The sequence below is a fragment of the Pezoporus flaviventris genome, unplaced genomic scaffold (genome assembly GCF_033815535.1).
Source record: "Pezoporus flaviventris isolate CSIRO_AGI_PZ_B2104156 unplaced genomic scaffold, CSIRO_AGI_Pfla_v1 ptg000023l, whole genome shotgun sequence".
Taxonomy (NCBI): domain Eukaryota; kingdom Metazoa; phylum Chordata; class Aves; order Psittaciformes; family Psittacidae; genus Pezoporus; species Pezoporus flaviventris.
The window spans coordinates 2894136-2918575 of NW_026892571.1; the positions used below are offsets into that span (position 1 = coordinate 2894136).

Sequence of the window (24440 nt, forward strand, 5' to 3'; positions counted from 1 at the left end):
CTGAGAGATGCTGATGTCAAAGAACTCATACACAGCAGCATGTGAACCTTACAGTATGGACACAGGCCAGTTCTTAACACCCAGCCCTGCCACCAGCACATGCTCCTGGATGTGGATCACGGATGCTACATTGACATAGACACCAACACCAATCTGTGCACTCTGCTATATGCAAGATGTACATTTACACCCTCGCTGCTTACAGAAGTAGCTTTTCCTTCAGTCTGAAAGGTGCAAGATGGGAATGGGTGACAAACGAGTAAAGGCTTAGAGGAACAACCACCAAAATCCAACCAGTTTAGTTTCTGCTTGGTGGTAAGCCTTGGGCTATTGATTTTCCTTACCGCAATGCTGCAAGGCAAAGGAATAAACTGTCAAGAGATGGTAAAAGGACACAGGGCAGCAACTTGCCAGAAGGGTAATACTTTGAAACCTGCCCTTTCAATTTCTTATGGGGAAATGATCCCTGCAAGCACAACAAGCCCTGATATCATCATACCTCCAAGAATCACACACCCACAGTGCTTTGTGACCCCCATGAAGCTGGGCTGGTTATGGTCAGGCTTCACAGTCCTGAAGAGAGCACAGGAAGAGGAAGAGCTAGGAGCATACTGCCAATAACCACAAGCAACACCTTGAAAGAATGGTTGCTGCTGTTATAGGATCTTGATCTGAGTCAGCCTTTGCATGTTCCTATCTGGGAATCTGGCTAACCCAACAGGAACTGCAGGAATGCCTCATCAGGGAAACACTCATTTGAACGCTAAAATGTGATACGAGCAGGGCAAACGTGCAGAAATCCTAGAAGCAGCCCTATATATTTTGATGATGGAAGGCCAGGGCTGACAGTGCTGAGTTAGCCCAAAGCTCAACAAGACCCAAACCCATAGACTTTAATTCCTGAAATGAATGTGCTTTCTTAGGGCTAGATTCCTGCAAAAAACATTTCCTGTTCTCCGAGTAATAAGTAACAGAAATTGAATACAGGTGTGTACTGCAAGCTGGCCCTCGCCTGCCCTTTCTTGTTCAACTCTTTTAGGCCTCCTGAGCAGTATTTCTTTATCTATTCTACAATATATTCAAATTTTCAGTTTACACCAAATTCCCATATAAGTTCATTATTCCTAATGGACATTATCTGCTAACGATGCTTCCTAAAAGATGTATAATCATTTCTATATTTTAGTTATAAATAGACTTCCTAACTCACTCTTTGTGTGCAGGTTCTTCCTTTGATTTTATAGTCAAACAGCAGAAAACACTTCATACAAAAATAATTCACATAACAAAATTTCCCTCACTTGGGAGTTTTGAAACCTCATCTTGCCAGCCTCTGCTCTGGGTTTGTCCTCTGCAAAAGCACTGGCCTTCCTGACATTTACAACCTCTTCCTTCTAGCACAGCCCTTATGCCATCCCATCTTCCTGGGCTCACTGCTTTGCTAAGGGAAGGACAAAAGATAGAAAGGTTTTACCATTTAAAACAAACAAACAAAAAAAAAGCATGGTGGGAAATAGCCTGAAACATTGCTTTTTATAGCACTTCTTTCTTTCCTACCTTAATATTTGTTTTTTTCAATGACCAAGATTTTCTCCGTACCAAGCCACTGCTGCAGCCCTGGTGCTTGAGGGACATCACCAAAGGCTTCCTGGCTTGGCACATGCAGCAGCGCCTCAGCACCCCTTCAGTTCCAGATTTGCTTTCCACCAGTATATTCCACCCGGACAGAGCTGCCACATTGTGCTGCTTGGCACCCACAGGAATTCACACTGAGTCCTTAGGCTGCATATTTCACAGGCTGCATCCAAACAACATTCATGCCCTAGCTTGGACTATTGCATCAACTGCTTATTTTTTCCCTGAGGGAAACTTTCCAAGCTGCTGTTAAAGACAGCATCATTCTGGAGACTTCTGCATGTTCTAGCACTTGCTGTGTCCCTATTATAATATCTAGAGTTATTATTTTTCTCAGAACATTTGGACACTTTATGTAGAAACTAGACTATGAAGCCATGTTAAATGTCAAGGTATGAAAACAGACAATTCCATTCCACCCTGTCCCCATATGAATTTTAAAGATATCTAGAAATGATTGGGGTGTGGGGGAGAATATATGACTACACATCTTCTGTCTAAAACTCTCCAGAATCCCTCAAAAACATGCTTTAGAAGGTGAAAGAACTCTGAGACACCACAATAAATCTGCAAAGTGATAACCATAGAAACGGCCAGCCCTGCTCTTCTCATGTTAGCACATGTGTCAGAGTCACCAGGCGACTGGCACTGCAGGTGCTGGAGCAGCTGAATGTACTGACAGGCACAGACTCATCCTCCTCCTCTAGGTGCTTCAACACTCGTGCCTGTTGGCATGGTCATTTCTGTGACTCAGAAGGGAGCAATTTGGCTGCCAAGTCTATACTGAGAATGGGAATTGGCAGGTTTAAGCTTACTGCTTAAAGCTTCAAGAGCTTTAAACATGAACTTGGTTCAACTTGTATCACACCCCTATAGCTACTGCCGCAGACATTTTAATGTGCTTCCAGCAGCAAGTTGGCTCAAGATTTGTCACATTTTTCTCAGCAACTCATAGGCCACTAGTCTGTGTCTGGAAGCAAGTCACCTGAGCCAATGACTCACCCTGGGCACACAGTTCACTGCTCATAAAGAATGCCTATAGATCTGAGCGAAACATCTCCTTCTGCTGATGTTTATCTAAACAATCAGTTCTTGAGGCTCCCATCAGCAAATCTGTTCATTAGACACTAAGCTCTGTGCTGCTGCTGAGCCAGAGGCTGGACTAGGTGACCTCCAGAGGTCATTTCCAACCAGAACTATTCTATGATTCTGTCATAATTTCAGTATTCCTGAAAGACAGAAACAGTTGCTACAGGGAAGTACTTTTGATACTGAGACTTCTACAGCAAAAGAATGGGTATTGCCTAACTTGACAGTTACAGCTTTTTGAAAAAAACACAAAAACATCTACAGAGCTTCTATAAGTACTCCATCCGTCCCTTGATATTGGCTTATGTAAAGGCGAGACCCTGGTTCCTTCTGCACTGAGATTGGATGCATAAATTAAAGAACACTGATTTTTCTGACAGCTCGCCAGAGGTGAAAGAGGCAACTAATACTGAGTTATAGCTGGGAAGTTAGATTTTCTGAACAAAAGACCATCTATCACTCCTCTAGATGACACAATGTAAGTAAAGCTGATGCTAGCGTGATAAAAAAGCAACAGTTCTGTCTAAAATACAGAAACTTCTTCCCACTATAAACTATATTCTACAGTATTTTCCTATGTGTTAAAAAGCAGACCTGCTCACACAGGTCCTCTGATGCTCCTCCACTGAAGAGGAACATTAAGAGTACAGATTCAGAGGAGTTTAATTGGCTTCTTAAGATGTTTTTTCTTAGGCTGAAATTTTCAGGGAAAAAAGCCCTTATACCTGAACAGGTAAAGTCCTTTGTTGAATATACATGAAGTAAGTACCAAACCACTGAAGAAATACAGGCCTAGTACGGTGAATGCCTTCAGAACAGCTGTAAGTGTTACAGGACATATATAAGTCTTGATGTTCTGTCTCAGAGAGCACAGGGTGGCACAGCACAGTGTTGCTCCTGTGTCTGTGTTTTCCAGCCTAGGGGAAGTCCTGCTTTGGTCTTTTGCAGTACAAACCCCAGTGATGTGATATTCCCTGCAACACAGCATCACCAGAAAAAGTACAACACAGTGCTTTGCCCTTGGATGCAGATGTGGTCATGCTCTGAGTTCTCTTGACTGCCCTTAACAGTTTCCATGCTGTCTGTAGGAAAAAAAATCTAGCCTGGATGCAAAGGAGGTTGTTCATTGGGGCAAGAAGTGAAAACAGAGCACAGGTATGTTGCAAGAGTGTTTGTAGAAAAGTGCTTCTATTTAGATCTCCTTTAAGCTGATTCTTCTATTAAATAAACAATAAAAAAATCCACACTGTTTTTGCAATGCTTACAGCATGGAACGTGTTGGGGTAGCAGATTTCAGGTGTGTGGTGTGGTCATGCAGTGCTAATGCTAATGGCTCTGAAGTGGTTCTGAAATCCTGACTCGCTGCCAACTTGTGGGCTGTTATTTCCTTTTCCAGTTCACCTTGTGTTGACTCTAACAATGCCAATGATGTGTTGGCGCATGGGTATGTGCAGAAATGCATTTCTGGTATGTAACATGTCAGAACCTCTTGCAGCTCTGCAATGCAGAGCTGGAAGGCATTATCTACACATATTTCAGACTGTAGGTTACAGAAAATTGCTAGTTCAGACTCATTCATTAGCACAAACTGCAAAAGCTGGTTTTATCTTTTTAATGACTCTTTAAAGATACTTTACTTTTCACTACAAACTGTCAAAGCATGCACACAGCGCCTGCGACCGTGTACCACATTTTGCCAGGCTCACTTCCCACCCAAGTGCTGGGACATAAAATTTCATCTAAGTGATTTGATTTCTAACTCTACCAGTTCTTCCCTTATGCATATTTTGCACCAAGACCATGATTTCAGTGGATTTTGCAGAACAACACTACAGGGAGTGGAAAAGCCTTTAATGATACTTTTTCCTTTGCTCAAAGCTTCCCCAGGTGTGTTGCACAATGCACACGCATCCCAAATAGGCATGTGAGGCCCTTGATGATAACCTGCTGCACACAGCAGGGTCCACAGCTCCCTTTTGTGTTGCAAAGAGCTAATAACCATGTGGCACTCAAACAAATAGTAACAGCCAGATGTAACCTAGGGAGAATGGTTTTCACTACAACTAGTAATGAAGTTGTCACTTACAAATTCTTCACATCAACGATTCCTCGAAAGGCCTTTCTAGGGATTCCTTTTATCTGGTTTTCACTCAGGTCTCTGAATAATGGAAGAGAAAAAAAAAAAGCATTGTATTAACAAAGAGAACCAATTTCTCAAATCTAAATAAAGGCACATACACAAGCTTGGCAAAGGAGATGTTTCTGGATTTGTTACACCACACGTTCTCAATTATCTCCTCCAGAGGTCTGCGGCATGAGCTGAAATGACTGTCCAAAAGAAACCACCAGGATTCGTGATACAAATGACAGAACTTCCAGAAAACATCACTTGTGGTCATGACATTGGCACGATGCCACGAGTCACTGGCAGAGTACCTGCAGCCAAACCTTAAGCCCTGAAATTGCAACCCTGTAGTGGAAATGTAATCTTCTCACCATGCTCCTGTTTGTTTACTGACTGCAAAACCCCTGGCTGCCCCTGCTCAGATTACAGCCCTTATGTGAAATTAAGAGTCAGGAAAAACATGACAATCATTCTCGTGTGAGCTTTGTGAAAAGATCTCGATCCACTGCATGAAAAAACCCACTGCACTGTGTTTCATTGGGAAGGACAATAGTTAATCTTGGCTAAACAAACCCAGCCAAACAAACCCCTCCAAGCCCCACAACAGCAGCAATTCAAAATAGCCTTCTAGTATTCAAATCATTTGAAAATATTTCAACTGAAATCACTACATCTGCATTGTGAGCACAGGTAGAGCATGAGGTGCAACACTGCAAGCTGCAGTTTTGTGTTACACAACCTGCATTCAGTTGCTTTTTTCTTTGCTGCACTATAAATACTTCCCCTGGAATATTCCAAGTTCACAGCCCTCTCTAAGTGCCAATGGAGGCAGGAAGGAGGGCATCAGGAATGGGAGGGAAACGGACACAAAATCAGAAAGTTGGAATGATTTCAGGCTAAGGAAAAGCAGCATTCACAATGATTTCTTTGCTGGTGCCCTGTCAGCATGCAAAAGAGGGAGCGATTTCACTCCAGTCTGGGATACAAACTGGGGGAAGAGAGAAGTGCAAGAACATGAAAGGAAAGCAGAAAAGTGGGAGAGAAAAATAAGAAATAAGCAAATGCAGCAAATGGAAGGCACAGGGATTGCTGGACAAAAGGACAAATAAAGGTAGTACCATGGCGCAGGACATTACAGTGCATCACTTGGTGTGGCTGTGTTCCTATGTTATACAAGCCCAAGACTTTGCCCCATTCTCAAAAAGAAACTCTGGCTTTCTAATGACTATTAAACCGAATGGCAGTCATCTGTACTAACCTCAGATACTCTTTTCTGTAAGTACATTTTGTGTTGCAGCAAGGCTCCTTTCTAGTCTCCACCAAATTAGCTTTATCAAATGAGAGGCCAGAAATCAGAGCCTGTCACAAAAGCCCACATTGACATTGCAGGTCAAGACGTGTCACACAGGGCTTTCTTCTGCTTTCCATCAGGCAGATAGGGAAAAAAAGGGGACTATGTCCTTGTCATGAGACTAATTCAATTTATACCAGTCAGGCAGTCTACACCAAATTCTCAAAGAAGCCACAATTGTCCATTCAGACTATTGCAAACACAAATGTGCTGCTGGGTACAAGTCTCTTTCTCAAGGCAGATTAACATTCTTTGCAACCTCCACAATTTGTTTAACACTGATCCACACCGTGACCCTTGCTTCACCTCCCCTTTCTTCTGCCAGCAACAAAATATTAGTTCTTTAAAGGCAGACCTTCAACCCAGACAAATGATCAGGCAACCTGGACAGAGAAGAGTCACAGGTAAAGTGTATTTTAGACCTGTAAGAAGGAAGTCTTATGTTGAAGACCAGTTTCATGACAGGGAGTCTCTCTGGTGTGACAGTGAGGCACAGCAAAGCCACAGCTAGTGGTAAAATCCTGACAAAATGGCTTAGCAAGGCAAAAAACTGGTAAGATCGGAAAGCAAGAAATATGCAAAGCAGGACAAAAAGGGCTCCAAAAAGTACAACTGTGTGATCAAAGCAGAATTGTGAGATTAAATAAAACATTTTGCTTGCATTTCTCTGGCATTTTATTGTGCACTATTTCAAATAAGGTTTAAAAATTAATTAGTTCAAGTATTTTTTTTTCCCTAATATTATTGTGGTCTGAAAGGGCTAATTCACATTTTGCTTTGTGCTTTGTCTTTCAGCTCTAGCAGGCAGGCAAAAAAAGGTGACAGTAGGAAATTAATCTATTTTCTATGACAACCTTCTTGTAAACTGCATTAATGTTATTTTCCATTTAGGCACTCTCCTCTGGCTAACAGAACTGCCTCTCTAAACATCCAGGATCATGGCCCCATTTCATAAACCTCTCCAGTGGTTTGAAGAAGTGACACCTCAGTGACGCAGTGTGGAAGAGAGCTGACAAACATTGCTTCATTTCCCGTAACTGCCTCCTCACAGTTCTAATCATCCCTTTCTGAGGTCCTCAGCAAGAGTGCTCAGCTCTGCTTCCTACCACCCTGCCAGACTTTTGTTAAGCATCTTTCATAAGCAAGCAAACAGCAAGCAGACTCAGCCTCTGCATTCACAGCTCTGCTCTGAGGGAGCAGACGGCTCTAACAGCAACTTGTCTACACAGTCTGTCTTCAGGTTCTAGCTTTTCATTCCCTACTTCTCATAACATAATGGGAGGCTCTCACTGAAAGTATGTAAAGTAAGTATTAGCTGTTAACTGCAGAAAACCAGATAAAATTAAGGAGAGGCTAAAATAAAACCCTAAAAAAATATACAGAAAAGAAAATGAATCATGGCAGTCAAGAAAAAATACACCACTGATCTCAAGAAAAATACATTATGATTAGTAGGACATTTCCTAGTTCACAGTCAGAGGTTTCAAGCCACCTATTTATGTAATGGAAGACGTTCAGTGCCTGGGTGCATGGTGGATCCTAAAGAGGAAATGCGAATTTCCAACTTTAGAGAAACATACACTTCCACCCCCCCCCACCCTAGGAGGTGATGTTGGAGACCTGACCAAAACCACTTGACCTAAGTACAAACGTGCCACTTTGTCAGACGCACCCTCCTTCACAAGGGTCCTTCTGTACAGAAAGCAGCAAGCCCAGCAATGGCAACATTTGCATCTTGATAAACCAGACACTTTGAGCTACACAAATGTTTCTAGATTTAATTATTCTTCCTGGGTTTTTTTGATGCAAACAGGCAAGTTTCATCCCGTTCAATCTGCCGCACGGCTCTCAAGCAGTGCAGACAGCACAGAGATTCTGCAACCAGGCACAGCCTCCAGAAAATGCAGCCTTCTTTTGAAAGTGTCCCCCTGCTTCCTTCACACAAGGGTCCTGCCTGATGGAAAGGAGCTCCAAAGCCTCGGCAGCAGATCACAGAGGAACTAACTGAGGGGAAAGCACAGCAAGCGGTGATACTGGATATGTTTGACCAACAGCTTCCACAGCCAGCAGTCTGCGGTGAAAGCCCCTAAGGAAACAACACTCTTATTTCAGCGATGGGGAAACGAAGCCACAGAGACATTAAAGAACTTGGACTTCGAGTTTGCATAGATCAGAGATGCATGAGCTAGCAAAAGCCAGCTGCTGTGGCTCACATGCCCTCGCAGCACAGCAGAGCACACGTTAGTCTAACCCAACCTCAAACAAGAGCTGGCACAAGTCAATAGGTTATTTTAGGTTTTATTTTAACTTAGCTAAAATGCTTTGGACACAGATTAACTCCCTCTGCAAGTCTAATATTGTTTTTCTGATCTTCAAATGTGAATTGCAAGAGCCTGACTGATAAAAGGATTGGAAAGGAAAAAAAACCCACCCAAAACTGCTGACGCTTTCAAAGTGCCTCTGCAGTCTTCGCTATAATGCTGGGTTTAGCTTCCTGCTTTAACGCTGCTTACCGCATCCTAAGGGAAATTTCATCTAACACAGCAGTCAAATACACAAAGACTTGGGTTTGTATTTTGCCAGTGTCAGAACCTGAATCCATTACTTGGGACACAGACCCTGTGAGCATTCCTAAAATATGAGTCTTCATTTGAACTACAGATCTAAAACATTACAAATAGCTACTTTAATATAACTTGCAACGTTACAGTGCTACTGAAAATAAGATGTATTACGTGAAAACAAAAAACCATTAACACTGAGAGCATTATGCTGAGGGTTATCTCCCTTTTCAAAACCAAAAGGATCCGCTAAGCATTTACCAGTGATTTTCCAGATCTTTTTTGGCAGATTCTGAAATTCAAAAAGACTTTTTAAACAAACAACTGCTCAGAAAGCATCTTGATTAAGAAGTATTTCTTATAGTTGAACTCTCCTGGCTTTATTACTTCTCCTGCTCAAATGGGCTGAAAGAGAGATCACCATTCAGTGATAGCCAGTAAAGAACCAGACGTGCCTTTAATGTCTAAAAAGTTTAATGCAAAACCTTACAGAACTAGTCATCAAGAGCCAATGCTTCACAGCCTAACATGTATCTTTCCCGGTATGTTATTTTATGTGGATCCCATCATAAAACTGCAAACCTACAGAGTTAAGCATTAACACATGGAACCCGTGTTCAGCTAAAATGAAGGAAAAATCCAGAATAATTAACCTGATTCCTTGAAGCACGTTTTACTTGATCCACAATCCAACTGCTTCATGGAATATGAAAGGAGAAGCCCCACTCTTTCTGCAGCAGCTGATACAAACCCATAAGACAAATACTGGTTGAGAGTGCAAAATAAATATTGTTTCCCATCACCTCTTCTCGATGCAATAATATTGAAGAGTTCATGTTGTTTTCTTGCTCTGTACAATAAAACTAATGGAAAGGCCTGAACAGGGATGCTAAGTGCCTGCTGTCACTAATGCTAAGAAGTACTTTGCCCGCCAGCCTCACTCCTGCTACATAATGTGCACCTGAGAAAAAATGAGCATTAGTTAATCCATGTGGGTAGCTTGTTCACGTTCTTTTACCAAACAGCATTTCTGGGTTAAAAACATTACACAGGCTTGTGCATTTACCAAAGTAAAATAAAAAGTTCTTGAGGTTTTGTGCACTACTAAAGTTTAGAGACTATTCTTCAACCCAACATTCCTTTACAAGTGCACTAAACCCAGACTGAACTACTCTGCCAAAGGTCACATACTTGACCCAATTTGGTCACTGCAATTTGTCTCATTAGAATTAGCTTTAATTTGTACAGCATGTTACACATAAACTCTCTCCCACAATGTTTTACTGAATTAAATAACACAATTAAGGAGTTAAAGAGTAACAGATGAGAGAAAATTAGAGAGTATAATCCAAAGAGAATAGGTATCTGTAAGTAACACATAATAAAAGATAAGCCAGTAAGTGAAGTGGGGAATGATGCAAGGCAGGTTTTCATAGAGAAAGAGCTGCAGGGAAGGTAACTTCTGCAGCCAGAGAGCAGGCACAGGGAGCAACAGCTACTAAAGGAAGAATCTGCAAGACAAAATGGGGTAACATGCAAAGAGGTAGAAAGACTAAGGAAATCCATAGAGGAAAAAAAAAGTTTATTCAAGTATATCTGTAACAATCACAGCACAGAATATTAATATCCACAGTGTCTCTTTCTTATAACATTTGCAAGGAAGCTTTGTTGTGCCCTGGACTTTCTATTCCAGTCTACAACAACATGCAATGCCTCAAACCCTGCTTAACCTCAAGCGTGGCATAACCAGGATGGTAAAACCAGCAGCAGAACAGCTACGGCACATATTCCCTTCCAACTGCTACAATATCTTCTTGCCCATTGATAGAATGCCCCATCAAAGAAGTGAGCAATATTACAGTTAACCTGGTCACATCCTCCTAGGCAGTTTCAGCCACTCATTTCCCTGCAACCAGTGCAAAAGTATGGCAATCCATCTCCTCTGCCATAAGCATGCCCTTGCAAAGCTGCTGTGCCTTAAAAAGTGTGTTAAGAGTGAGCCAAGAGAGCAATCACCATGCTTGAGGTATGCAAGAAAAGGAACTGAATTACTTGTGTGGTAAACATATCCCAGGCATAACTGCCAGTACACACAAGCTCAAGGATATAGACATTGAAATCAGATCAAAACAGACTTTCTAAATATATTCAACCACATCTTTTAAAATGGCCTCGTACCACATTAAGCTAGCATTCCACTTACAGCAAACAACAGAAGAAGAATTTTTCCTGCCTTGCCAAAATTGGGTGGCCTTTTTTTAATAGTTAAAATCAATATTTAACATTTTCAACAGCTAAACACTATTCTTATCTGTAAGCTATTTTCCCAGTCCAAAACCGGTCAGTATTAGAGTTTTTTCCACCACAGATGGGTTAACAAATAACTGCTGAGGACAATTTGGTAACTTTGAGCCTTGTAAACGCAAAAGATAAATTAAAGATATTTATCATCTTCCAGTGGGAAAAGCCCTGACCAAATGAGCTCACTAGGACAGCAATAAGAACAAGCTGTGGCAAGTGTGACACTCATGTCAGCAACTCCATACTCAGGAGGGTCCTCACGCTCAGGGAAGCAATGACTTCTCCCTTTCTTAGGTTCAGTGTAAAAGATGGCATTTACCACACAGCAGCAGTTCTAGCTCTCTGAAAGGAAAAATGGTTGAGTCTTGTTGCTGATGCGTGACAAGGCAAGAGCTGAAGAACAATATATTGCACTATTCTGTGGAACTTTGTCATCGCTGCTGATATCCTAAAAGGAAAAGAAAAAATTGCTTCCTGCTACTCCTGCAATAGAAGGACAGATGTTGACAGCATCCCAGTTCTGCAAAACAAAAGCAGACGCTGCAGATGTTTTGTACCCACAGCCACGCAAGGTGATTGTGCTTTTGCAAATTCAACACAGGTGGCTTTCAGTTCCTACTCTGGGAAGGAAGCTGCTGAGAAACTTCTCGTTTTGGTTTGGTTTGGTTTGTTTGTTTTAAGGGAGGGAATTTAGCTCAAAAATGCCAATTAAGCAGTCCTCACTGCTTTCACACAGTCACACACCGCTGCGCAAGTACTACTGCTAAGCTTGCAGAAGATAAACACCACATTTTCTTTGTTGATCTGGGTTTACTGTGAGGTGATAGATGCTAACCCTGTACTTCTAGACTTCAACACTCGGCCAAAGCTTCACACATTCTGATTAACCCAAGACACAGACACATCCCTTCATTCTGAAGGATCCTGACCAGAAGCTGAGTTTAGGGTGTTCCCTAAACAATCAAGGAGGAAAAGGATCTCAGCAGTAGGTAATTATCTTAGCATCATCTTCCACCTTCTCCAAGGCCAAATTAAAACCCATCTGTTAATGAAGACCTTCTAAGGGATCTGACGTGCATTGACTTTACAGATTGATGACTTCTGCCCTGACACAACTGCAGGGATCACTCAGTGCACGGTGAAGTCTTTCTAAACATTTAAAAGAACAGAGGATACATACTTGTGTGCAGATCATAAGAAGTTTCTAACAGTTTCTCATCACTTCAAATAAACAAAAATCTGCTTTGCTTCACTACACCAGACACAGCGCTACAGACCTGGCCCCACTGCACCCACCACAAGCCAGAAAACAAGTCAATCTACCAGAGTACCTCTTACAACACTAGAAAATATTCTCATATTGTTTGAAATGAACTGTAAAAATCATCCATGTGTCAATGACCAATAAAAAGCAACATTTGTCTTTATGACTTTTACAGTTCTTTCTTGCTCCTCCTGCCATTTCAAAATGTCGAAGCAAGAGGGATTGGACAGGACTTGGGAGACTCTTCTGTTAAAACCACCCATCTCGAGACAGATCCGAGTTCTTTTAGAAAGCAGCATCTGTTTTGTCTTTTGAAACATACACACAGAAATTACATTTTACCCCAGTGCCTTTATACTCAACTTTGGATCCATCCAGGAGCAGGAATTGGAAACTGACTGACAGCAGACACAAAGGAAACCCTTGCAGAGAAGCACCCGTCTAGAAGTAAGATAAAGCTTCTGACTAATAAAGTACAATAAGGCTTCTTTATTAGGAGGATTTAATGTAGATTTTAGTGCTTTAGAGAATGGTATCAATTTGCTATTTTGTGGGAAGAGACAAAAAAAACCCACCACCTTGAAAGTCACATACATTAGGTATTCCACCTCATGCAATTTCTCCAGTAAGTCTTACGGCATGGGGTAAAATTGGCGTGCCAGTAGAGAGGCAGAATGCACAGTTCTGACAACACAGTTGAGTTTCATTTTGATAGGAAAATTTTCTCCTGTGGAATTATCCTGTACTGCTATACATCTGCAATAGGATTACTGATAAACAAAGTGCCCCCAGTGCGATGCTCTTCTTACTCAATGCCAAATTCTACCCATGCATTTCTATTCCACTTTTCTCTGAGCAAGCAAGATTACAATACAGAGGTGCTGATATGATTTAGTAGGAATAACATACATCTCAAAGAGGTAGAAGCACTGACACAAGTGGCAAGAAATGATTCTTCCTGTGATTTTCCATTTTGGTGAATATTTGAATTCATAAAGCTCTCCTGCTGCTTATTAACGTTAATACTTTCTAAACTGGAGATTCAGCTATGTGGAGGCTCCTGTATTTTAAGCTAATAAAAAAAATCCCACAGGTTTTGTACTGTTAACCTGTCTGCTTTTTAATTCTGTGTGTTGAGCTGTACTGGAAGGAAACCTTGTGCATCTTCAGATTCTAAAAGCCAGCAGGCACTATTACCTTCCCCTGAAATCCACAGACCCAAACCGAGCCCCTATTTAAGCCCAGTGTCATCACTGAAGAAAAAGATATTTGCACTTTATTGAGTTTATTGGCTATATCTTTTTAAAACAATATGGGGAGCCTTTACTTTAGGAGATAAACACACGAAATCGTAAAGTACAAAACAAGAGCTAATAATGTGCACCATCACCGGACAACTGATCAGGAGCTGGAGGAAGAATTGCTCTTTAGTGATCTTTCCTGACCTCATTCTGCCTTTGTTAAGTATTTTTATAGTAAAGAAGTTTTTGCACTTTATTGGTATATTCAGAGAAACACCTCCCTGACCAGTGATATTGTTATGTACCCAACCATGACATCACAGAATGAGAACGATGGTCGTAACAGTATTCATTCCATTCAGGCTGTGACCCTGTACTTTGCTATGAAAATATATTATTTTCATAGGAGTAAGTACAAATTGCATGGTAAAGATCTGGGCTTTATTTGTTACAAAGTTCTCCTGAAAGAGGCCAGTGATTTAATTTGCTTGCACAATTACCACACACAATTGTGGCTATATAAAAGTCACAAAAATTATACAGGATCCACGGATAGTAAAAACAACTACATTGACATTCCATTTATTCTAGTGAGGTGGAAGTAAATTGCAAATTACCTGAATGCAACGCAGTGAGAAAAACAACGTTCTAGCTAATCCTGGGTTATCAAGAGCCTATTATTCTGTGGTAAGCCATGTACCAGCGGAAGAGCGGAACACTATTGCTTTAGCTGCAGTAGTAGTTTTACAAAATTATAATATTGGACCCACTGCAGTAATATTCAGCAGTTTGTACTCCACTATCAGGTTGCGAAGCCCCAGACAAAGGACAGAAGAGTTTCACGCATCTTGTCCCTTTTTTCTTTTATATTATTTTACCTTCTGTATTCCTTACCCAACTTCACCTTTGTGTATTTCTCCAGCTACGAATCGTTTCATCCCTGAAAGCCCCTGTGAAACACTTCAGTCTGCTTTGTAGCCTTAATTCATTTTTCTATGTGGATATGACATCTAGATTTATAAGACCACGATGTAATACCACAAAGTGGTTAATGCTATTGGGGATATTCATGCCAGATGCAAGTGTTTCAGTAATGCCGGCTGCTTGTTTTTAGGGTAGGTTCCATGAACCCACAAGCAATTCAATTATTTCAGAGCAGGTCCACCCTGACCATTACAGCTGACTGATACCTACAAGCCTCATTCTGCTACTTATCCACACGTACAGGGAAAGATTCACTGAAGCATAACCAAATAGTTTCTTCTTTTCAGTGACTATCCATGTAGGCAAAGCACTTTCATGTATCCTACTCCATAGACAGACAGTTTATCATTCTATAGTGCTACACTTTAGAAAAAGGCATTGAAATAGAATATAGGTGTTTTAAATACAGAAAATAAAAATGAAGTATATTGGTAGAACAAAAGTAACATATGTAAATGTAAAAAGTAACATAACATAGATCTAAACCTAAATTACCTTTCACGTCTTATGAACACAATAATATTTGGTGGAATAAATTCTACCAAAACAAAGTTAAAGTTGGAATCATGTCAGTCAGCCTATTAGGTGTTTTGTTATTTGAATGCTTTGACATGTCAGTTCCCAAGGAGCTAAAACTTTATTGAAGACTAAGTTAAAATTAAGACAATTCACAAGAAGTAACATTCTCCCCAGGACTTCATTGCCCCTTACAAACAAGCCTGGCCTGAGTAAGATCCAAGCTGAGTTATAAACCCCAAAGCCAACCAAATACTGTATTATGAAACCCTCCAGATTCCAATTTGAAAACAAATTCATGTTTTATCCCCAAACAAACAAAATCCTCACAGGGAGATGTGGGCATGTGTGACTTGTTTACAGTAACTCTCCAAGATTCTTGTGGTGCATTGTGAGCTTTATTCCTGAAGCCGACAAGGAAACGAGGGCACTGCTCTGATTCATCAGCAAATGCCTTGCTTCAGCGAGCTGCACGAGGCTTTATTTGCATAAAGCCACTTCCAAAAATGAACCCGGCTTTCCTCTGACTCACTATCAAGCATGTTGCTGCAGTTCAGATTGACAATGTCAGCTTGGAAAATGAAATTAAATGTAGAAAAGCTGAGTGGGGAGAGGGAGGAGGGCCTCCTGCACAACAGGCTCCAAAGGGAACCAACAAGAAGACTACACACTGCTGTTTCATTGTTGAAGCACTCCCAAATCAAAGAGTATGAAATTCCAGAGTGATCTGATTTCATCACTGCTGGGAATGATGATGACTTTCTCTAAAAGCCACTATAGATACGTCAGTCTCCAGGAGAAACTATGCCTGACAGTAACACTTGACTTCAAATCATCCCTAAAGTTTCTTTCATTAGGACACCTCTGTTCAAACAATTAGACAAGGGGATGGCATATGTATATGGCACAAATAGTTCCATCTTATCAAAGCCCCCCAGATTTAACTTCATTATAAAGCTTGGAAAGTTTACATGCTGATATTATTTATTCACATCATTGCTTCCAGATGTATGTACAGAAAACCAACAATCAAGAGGCAGAAACTAAGAGTCAGTCAAAAGAAGAAACCCCAATACACAACAATTTCTGCCTCGCAATTCCATACACAGGGGTTTTTGTTTGGTCCCAGAAAGTAATTCCTGGTGGAATCTTGGTTTTATTCCAGCTCAGATGCAATCACTCTCCCTTTCTTTGAACAGTTAATTTCTGGAAAGACAACTCTAAATACTGGGGGACTGTGCCTAACCCAGAAAGTGGTTTCCTAATTAAACCTATCCCACCCTGTTAAATGTGTATGATTCTGACATAGACTATGCAACTGTAACACAGATGGTTCCAATGTTGTTTCTAGCTTGCACTCTTTGTTCCGTCTTTCTGAATCATAGAACATAAGAATGATATAAAAGAAGAAAGGCAAAACAAATCCTAAATGGTAGGGTTGGGATGCATTAGCAACACTTTACCAAGGACCGTAATACTGCAGAAGTATAGTTTTACACCCATTAAATAGTTTGAATTTTCACATGTAACATACATGCTTTGGTTACTAATACTACACAAGAGCCAAAGTTATTTCTCTCTATATGAAACATATTTGGAAGTATTAAACACAAGAATTAGAAGAGTCTATATTAATACAAAAATAGAAACAAAATCAAGGTCTTTCAGTAAATACTGAAAGGCTGATCTTGGCTAATGGAAGACAAAATTCACTCTAAGACAGGAGACTTCAGCTTTTCCACTGGGCCAGGTCAAAATCATGTATCACAAGAAAACATCAGTGCCATTTTCCTGAAATAGCCCAGGACTACTGCTACTGATTATTTCAGTAAGTTCTATACATCAATCCATAAGCTACCTCCCTGGGGGTTTACACGGTGATTGTGCAGTTTGTATGGCAGACAGCATCTCTCACAGAGAAGTCAGCAATGAATAGTCTCATTGACATCTGCCATTCAGATCCTGACCCCAGGTTATCTCATGAGACATTCAACAATCACTGCACTCTCACTGGTGACTGCTGCTCAGCCCAGCACATCTGAGCTGGTAAAAATGAGAAGACCCAAATGAATATGCTCTAATTCCCTCGGTTTTAACTCATCACCTTTAAAACAACCCTGAGAAGCATGAGAGGGGAGCAGGAAGGAGCCCAGTGCCAGTCTGTGAAGCCTGCGAGGGGAAATGCTTCACACTCCACCTTTGTTGAGGGCTTTGGCACACAACTGATGCCTTTGGACCAGAGATATCAGTAGTTGTAGTTTTAGCAATGCCATGGTGCTCCTCACTAAAGACACAGCAACACGTAAGATTTTCTTTACCTTGCAAACATCCCTTAGTTATCGTCATTCTTCTCTAGCAGCAGTGTAGCTTATGGAAACATTTTTCACTTTATTGTACTGAAGCCTTAAAATGTAGATAAAAGGTAGGATGAAGCAGTATCAGTACACTGCAATGGTCCCTGGGGGAACTTGCTTCCTTCAAAGGCCACCTGCATGTTGTAGAAATAACATCAATGCCACCAGGACAACAAGAGATTGCTTATCAAAGCAAAATAGCGATGTGAATGTGTGACCAAGACTTAGGATTACATTTCTAACATGGGTAGGTTTCCACAGTGGTCAAAAGCCACCTACTGATGTGGAAATGTCCCTCCCAGCTCTCTCTGAGAGGTCTTCAGCAGGGCATGGGGTATGGCAACATGTCGCCCTGTGTGCTCCCTCATTTGTCCCTGTGCTCACAGAGTGGCTGCAGGAAAAGGCAGAGGAGCAGTTGTCCTTTTGGCTGACACAGTGCGCTACAACTGGACATGTTACAAGGGGACAACTGGATCTAAAGGGAATTTTTAACATTTCCTTAGGGCATCTTCTTCAAAACCAAAGCAGGTCACCCATGACCCTTCACTATCATGGATAAACCCTTACTTGGCAAGTTTCTCATGCATGCTCCTCTGGCAAGGCTGAAATAGTTCAGGCAACTGGGAAAATACCTAGATGACTGTGTCCAGTCCCATTCCAAAAGAAAGGATTTACAATGTTTTTGTAGAAGGGAAGTCACAGGAGCCAAGCTCATTTGCTTGTTGGGTTTACTCTAACCCTAAGCAAGGACCTTCCTTGCTTAGGAGCTTCCTGTGCATCTAAGGCTTCCACACTGCAAGCATCTTTGCTAAGACACCATAAAATTTCAGAGCACATAGTTAATGTTCAAATGGCAGAATATATTGATCCTCTGCCCATCCCCTAGTATCTTAAGTTTACCCAGAAGACTATTTTATTTAATTAACTTGGGGCTTTATTAATATAAATATTCCACTATTGATCATAAGAGAAGCTGACGCATGTTTGAGTCAGGCATACATCAGATCCATTTAATAGAGCTCCACTTAGAAGAGTAGTTGGCTCTAAATCAAGGTAAATGGTAGCAAGTGCTCCTTTGGGATGACAGGGCTTAGCTGGATCTATAACATTTTTACGGAGGTAGGTTTTTTAAAAGCAAAGGAGTATGGAAATGAGGTATGAAAATGGTCTCTCCTTGCACATATCAATTAAGCATGTCAATACCTTAATTAAATTGCTCAACTTAATGAGATTTATACCAATGAATATGGTTTATAGTTATAATAGCTTTTTTGGCTACTGTTCAAGGTGTCAAATAAATTGCTAAAAGAGGATTAAAAAAGTAGTAATTGACATTCTGAACCAAAGCCAGTATTTTTTTCTCTCCTTTTTTCCCTTCATTCATGTGATTTTGGAGAACATATAAATAAAGTAATGAAGCCTGTAATAGCTTTGCTTTAAAAAATGACTTTCTTTTCCAATTCTAATCCTTCTTATCAAATTCTTTAAGTAGCACACCATTTGAATTAAGGAGCACTTCAACCTAAATGATTACAGGCCTTTTTCCCCTTTGAGGCTCACTATTATGCCTTTCCTCCATGTAAAAAGGAAGCAAAAACTTTTTGATCCAGACATGCAGTTACTATAAAGACTTTTGTATCAGAGTAGGGTAGCGTAATGCCTCAAAGTAAATGGATGTAACTCAACCAGCAATGGGGACTTCTGTTGCCATCCTGGACTTACTTCGGTTTTGTATCCTCCATCTCTGGCCAAACGTAACTTTCCAAATCCAGACCACAAGTGAAGAAGTTGTGCAGAATTGTCTCCAAAATGTGTATTTTGGAGAAGAAGCTCCTCCTGCCATTCAATGCACAGTGCTCTAACTTCACATTGCAAGCACCAGTAAAACAAAGTAAAAAACTACTAACTCTCTACTACTAAAGTATAACTCCAAAAAGAAAATGGTATTTAGTCTGCAAGCTGCCACCCCAGGTCTTGCTGGGCTCACTAGCTTCCCAGTGGGAGGCAAGTCTAAGTTGCATTGATCAGAAACACCTACTGGATTGGAAACTCTAGAATATGGAATCCAATTTTTTATGTAAAAACTATCCAACACAACCATAGAAAATGGCAGAAAACCCAAAAATACCTCTTGCAGTCAGAAAGATGGACGAATCTCATCTAGCGGTTAAAAATCAGCATTGGATGCTGCATTTCCTGGCATAATTTATTGGTTCCACCCTAAATATACTTTTGCAACCTTGACAAAGTCATCTTCTGTCTCAGCAACTGGGTTCTCCATCACATGACAAGGAACACATGCCTATATAGGTGAGAAATACCCCATTCATGTGTAAAACTGTGAATGTATTCTCAAGTGAGAAGTGTTACACAAGTGCCTTCCTGTGCTCACCAGCAGACTGAGGTGACCAGCAAACACAAAGCACCTTTTCCTCTGCCAAAAATAGACCAAGGAAAGAGTTCCTTTCACATGTCATTCTCTCTATTGCTGTTTAGTAACCAGTACAGGAAAAACTGAAGATAAATATCGTCCCGGGGAGCTTCGTGTACAAAACCCCCATGTAAAATAAGAGCATTTATTATATTATTCCTTCATCTTTCAGCTGAATCAGGTACTGAATTTTATTGGAAAAATAACATCTAGCGCAAGCCTCAGCATAATTTAAATTTCAGGTTTCTATACGTTTACGTTCAAGCTGGGAGATTTTGCCTGTAAATACATCCAGAAAGTATTTATTTTACAGTCATTTTACGATCTGTACTGGGCTTTGTAAAACCCCTTACTAAAGTGTACTTAAAAGCCAAGTGTGCCTTGACAGTGGTCATTCAGAAGGAAGAACTGTAACAGCTGTGTGCTTTTCCATGTCAGTCAAGGCCTTACTGCTGGTCAGCTTCCCCAGACCTTCCCCACTCCAAAGCTACCAGAAGTATTTCAAACTGTACACTTCAATGACAGTAAGAGACATGCATTGTGCTTTGACTTCATTTCTTATCCGTACTAAATGTTTCTCTGTAATGCCAATCTCATCTTTCTGCTCTGTCAAAACATTACATTGATTTCTTCAGCTGAATTCCATGGCAGCATATTGTGTGATAGTGAAGGATAAACTCCTTGATATAAATCAGTTTGTTAAGCTAAAAAAAATTAAAAAAATAAAGAAATTAAGAATGATGGCTGAAATGTCAGGAAAGAAGAGAAGGGATATTTTGTATAAGCCTCATCCTTCCTCTCTCCACTGTTCTTACACATATTTAAGATCTGAAATGATTTATAGTTGGTTAACACAAGAATTTGCTGTCTTCATAGCAGTGCGTCTCAAATACTGAAGTACCATTATTTAAGTAAAATAGAAAAACAATTCATATCTGATTAGGATACCCACTATTTTGTCCAGAAAGCTGAACTACAACCAGCTGTTTTCTGCTGAAATGGCATTATTCACTTAGGTTGTTCAATTACACTCTGAACATCACCCATTTCGGTGCAGCTTTTTATCCCTCTACTCTGGTAGTCAACAGGTAAGGCTAAAGAAATACCAACTGCTAATTCCTCACACATTTATATCGGATAAACTACATCTCAGGAAGAAGATAATGTATTCCAGCCAGCTGATGGCCTAAACAGGATGTTATAATACAAAAAGCCAACGCTTTTCCACTTGATTTATCTCCTGTGACCTCTTGATAAGCAGAGTTTCTTCATTACAATGCGTGTGTGGATGCGGCTATAGCTGCAACCATTTTACAGCTACCCAGAAATCAGAGACCAGTGTGTTTCACAGGTGTCTTACACTGTTGTGTACTTTCAAGGTGAGTTTGCTTCCTCTGCAAATGAAGAGCAGCTTTGTGCCATTCCTCTTGCCTACTGAAATGCAGAATTTGACAGCCAAGCAAAGTGTCATTAGGTTTGTCACAGCAGGCACAGCTGAACTGCTGAGCTGTTGCTGGGGGCTTTGGGCTGGGGAATGCAAAGGATGACAACACTTTCACATATGACTTGTGTATACTGCAATTCAGGCTTTAGAACAGAAAAAGTTCATCCTTACCTTTAACGGTTGACTTTAAACCCTAGTACACTTCCAGAGCCCTACTACTGCTTCCAAAAGTCAGTGATGAATGCGGGTTTTATTCAATATTCAAAGTAGCATTTTTTTCCTTTGTCTGCACTGATGACATTAAATTGGTTTGTTATTGCATGGTACAGCCGTGAAGTAGCTCCCCTCTTTCATTCATGCCTAGAATTCATTCTCATGGTCATTTGTGAGACTGCAGATACAAGGGGAATATTTTTAACTTAAATAAAAATTATTAGAGTTTTCCTTTTGAGTTCATTTAAGACTAAACTTCATTTCCTGTAAAAAGCTGACAGATGTGACATCTCAATATCTTGCCTCTGGGAAACAGCAGTAGCTGCACCATTATCAGAAATTACTTTAATTTTTAGCTGTCTTAGGGAATGTTGGAACCCAAGAAACAAAGAAAGAGAGTATAACAAATTGACAGGTTATATGTAACCTTTAAACAGGCATTTATTTGCCTAGTTTTTCATCCACTAAAAACGAAAACCAGCACTAGTTTCAGCTTAGGCAACACTACAAAGCAGAGCTGAAACCCCCTGGTGATTACTGAAGTGTTCTGCATTTATGAATAATGGGGTAGATTTCCTTGGTTATGGGAGAGTAAATTTAGTTTTTCTTCACGGTGTTTGCTCTAAGCCAACTATACAAGTTTGTTATAAAATATGCTCTGTTCTTCTTGGAAAAGGATGCACAGAGAGGTGCCTGTATTCAAAGAAAAGAAAAACATTTAATCGACGACGTTATGCAGAACCAAACCATCAGCCACCCTTAACGAGAAAGTCCTGTTAGACTATTCACATGTTTGACTGATTATTCCTTATTATTTGAGAGGAAGATTGGGTTTTCTTCAGTGTTAATGAGACTGAAGATTTGGGGAAATGACTCTAAACCTCAGGAACTACAGAATCAAAGCTGGAATGCCCTAATGAGCAGATTTTCTCACTATTAAAGAAGTTACTCAGAATTACAGATAGATATGGATATATATATACACATATTACTAAAAAATGAGGTTACCACGTTTTTTTGACCACCCAAATGGCACACATGACTGCAACATGAAACTCAGCTGATGCTGTAGCATTTTATGGCAGCATTTTCTGTGAATAACAAGTTGCAGGAATCCGGGTTTTGCTGTAGCACCAAAACACACTGTCCTTACTGCACAAGTGTCAGAAAACATTTTCTGGAGACATTTTTCCAGTCCTTTGATGCTCCACAGTACTCTAACTTGCAACTGCAAGCACCAGCAACATTAACAAAATACAAATCCACCTTCGTTAAAACATTGCTCCATTTGCAATATCCAGACTGCTCCATTTGTAAGCTGCTCCCCAGGCCCTGCTGGCCTCCCTGCACATCACTGCCTGTACCCCTCCACACCTTTGCTGCAGCAAAGACTTAAAATTTGATATTAAGACCTCAGAATTGAACCCTTCAATTTATAAACAGAAACACAGTTCATTTACTTGAAAACTAGACTTACAACACATTCCAAAGGAAATAAGTGTTCTTCAAACAAAACAGAATACTGCTTTAATGAGTTATTACTTTAAGTGCTACAGGATGAAGAGGTATATTTTACTTAAATGCCAAATTATTATTAAAAACATAGGGGCCAGGGGAGAATAATTAGAGAATGTTTCTTGTGAATAGATTTAGATTTAAAACAGTAAAGATGTTTCTTCAAATTTAAGTGTGCTCTTGTACAGAAAAGACAGTCACCATAATATGCAGGTTGCTGGCATATAATGCTCTATTATTTTTCACTTAGTGCTCTGTAGGCTGAAATAGAAAACAATATATTGTCTAAAACTAAGAAAATACTTTCAATGTGTAACAGTAATACTACAGATTTAATTTTTAAGCAAATCAGCTAAGATTAAATGAGCTAAGGATACATACAGTCAATAGGTATAGGATAAGGGACTGAGTTAATGCTTACTAAGGTAAAAAGTGTGTCCTTTTCTAGTGGGGCTGGTCACAAAGAGATTCTCCATGTATAACATGGATGTAACTCCTACCTACTTGAGCCAAAGTGAAGTCCATTCTGTCTTACCATCAAACAGTGTCACATCACATCTAAAACTTGCACAGCACTTCTGGTTTTCCACGTCAAATGGGAACTTTGAGTATTTAGTCAGAAGTGAAGGCCAGTATTAACCAGCTTGCATTAGAGCAGTGTATATCTGGCTATTCTGAAATTCAACATGTCCTTTTTTCAACATGCAGTAATGATGTTTTGAAATACTAGACAGATACATCTAGTGATTACCAGATCTTCTTTTCATGAGAAGAAAAGATTTCCTTCAGTACCTACCGGAGGCCTAAATAAAAAAGGTTCATCTCCTTCTCTGAGAGAAAGCTGACCTGCCATGTTCCATTTGGGTGGTTTAAGAATATGTCAACAACTGCACTTCTTTCTGTCTCCTCGTCCGTCCTTTCCCAGTGCTTACAGATCAACCAAGGCTAAAGCAAGCTGAATGTTTTCTAAGGGCAAGGCTGCCTCTCACACTATGGTCATAACACTAGGAAGCTCCATACAGTTCAGGCCTAGTGTAAAGATGGTGCTCTTAATGTCCTAAGCTTTGTTGTCTTATGGACAGCTCAGGCTTAGGCAGCTTCATGCAGCTCCATTGCACACTGAGAGTCTGCTTTAACCATAAACACAACCTATCAGGAATGCTACAAAGCATCCTAAAGGAAGAGAAAATGATCCCTGTGTCTCTGAAAAAGATCTTTTTGGTAGTAGCTGCTGGAGAACAGAGGATGGGTAAAATTTGCTGCTTGGGTGTTGGCAGCTTTTCTTTTCTCTCCCCCTTTTGTTTTGAAAGGGAAAAACATGAATCTGTAGGGGGTTCACAACTGCTTTTTCAGCTTGCTCTAATGACAAAGGTTGGCAAGCCTCATTTCCAAAAGCAAACTTGTTTTCTCAAGGAA

At 40.4% G+C, this 24440-nt stretch overlaps 1 protein-coding gene across 4 annotated transcripts in view; it reads right to left on the minus strand.

Annotated features, from left to right (window-relative positions):
* SLIT3 (slit guidance ligand 3) overlaps nt 1-24440 on the minus strand; it is a 518888-nt gene that overhangs the window by 251705 nt on the left and 242743 nt on the right. For all 4 annotated transcript variants that reach the window (XM_061456398.1, XM_061456397.1, XM_061456396.1 and 1 more), the window contains one exon: nt 4811-4882. In XM_061456398.1, the coding sequence (XP_061312382.1) occupies nt 4811-4882 (72 nt within the window). The remainder of the gene's footprint in view (nt 1-4810; nt 4883-24440) is intronic.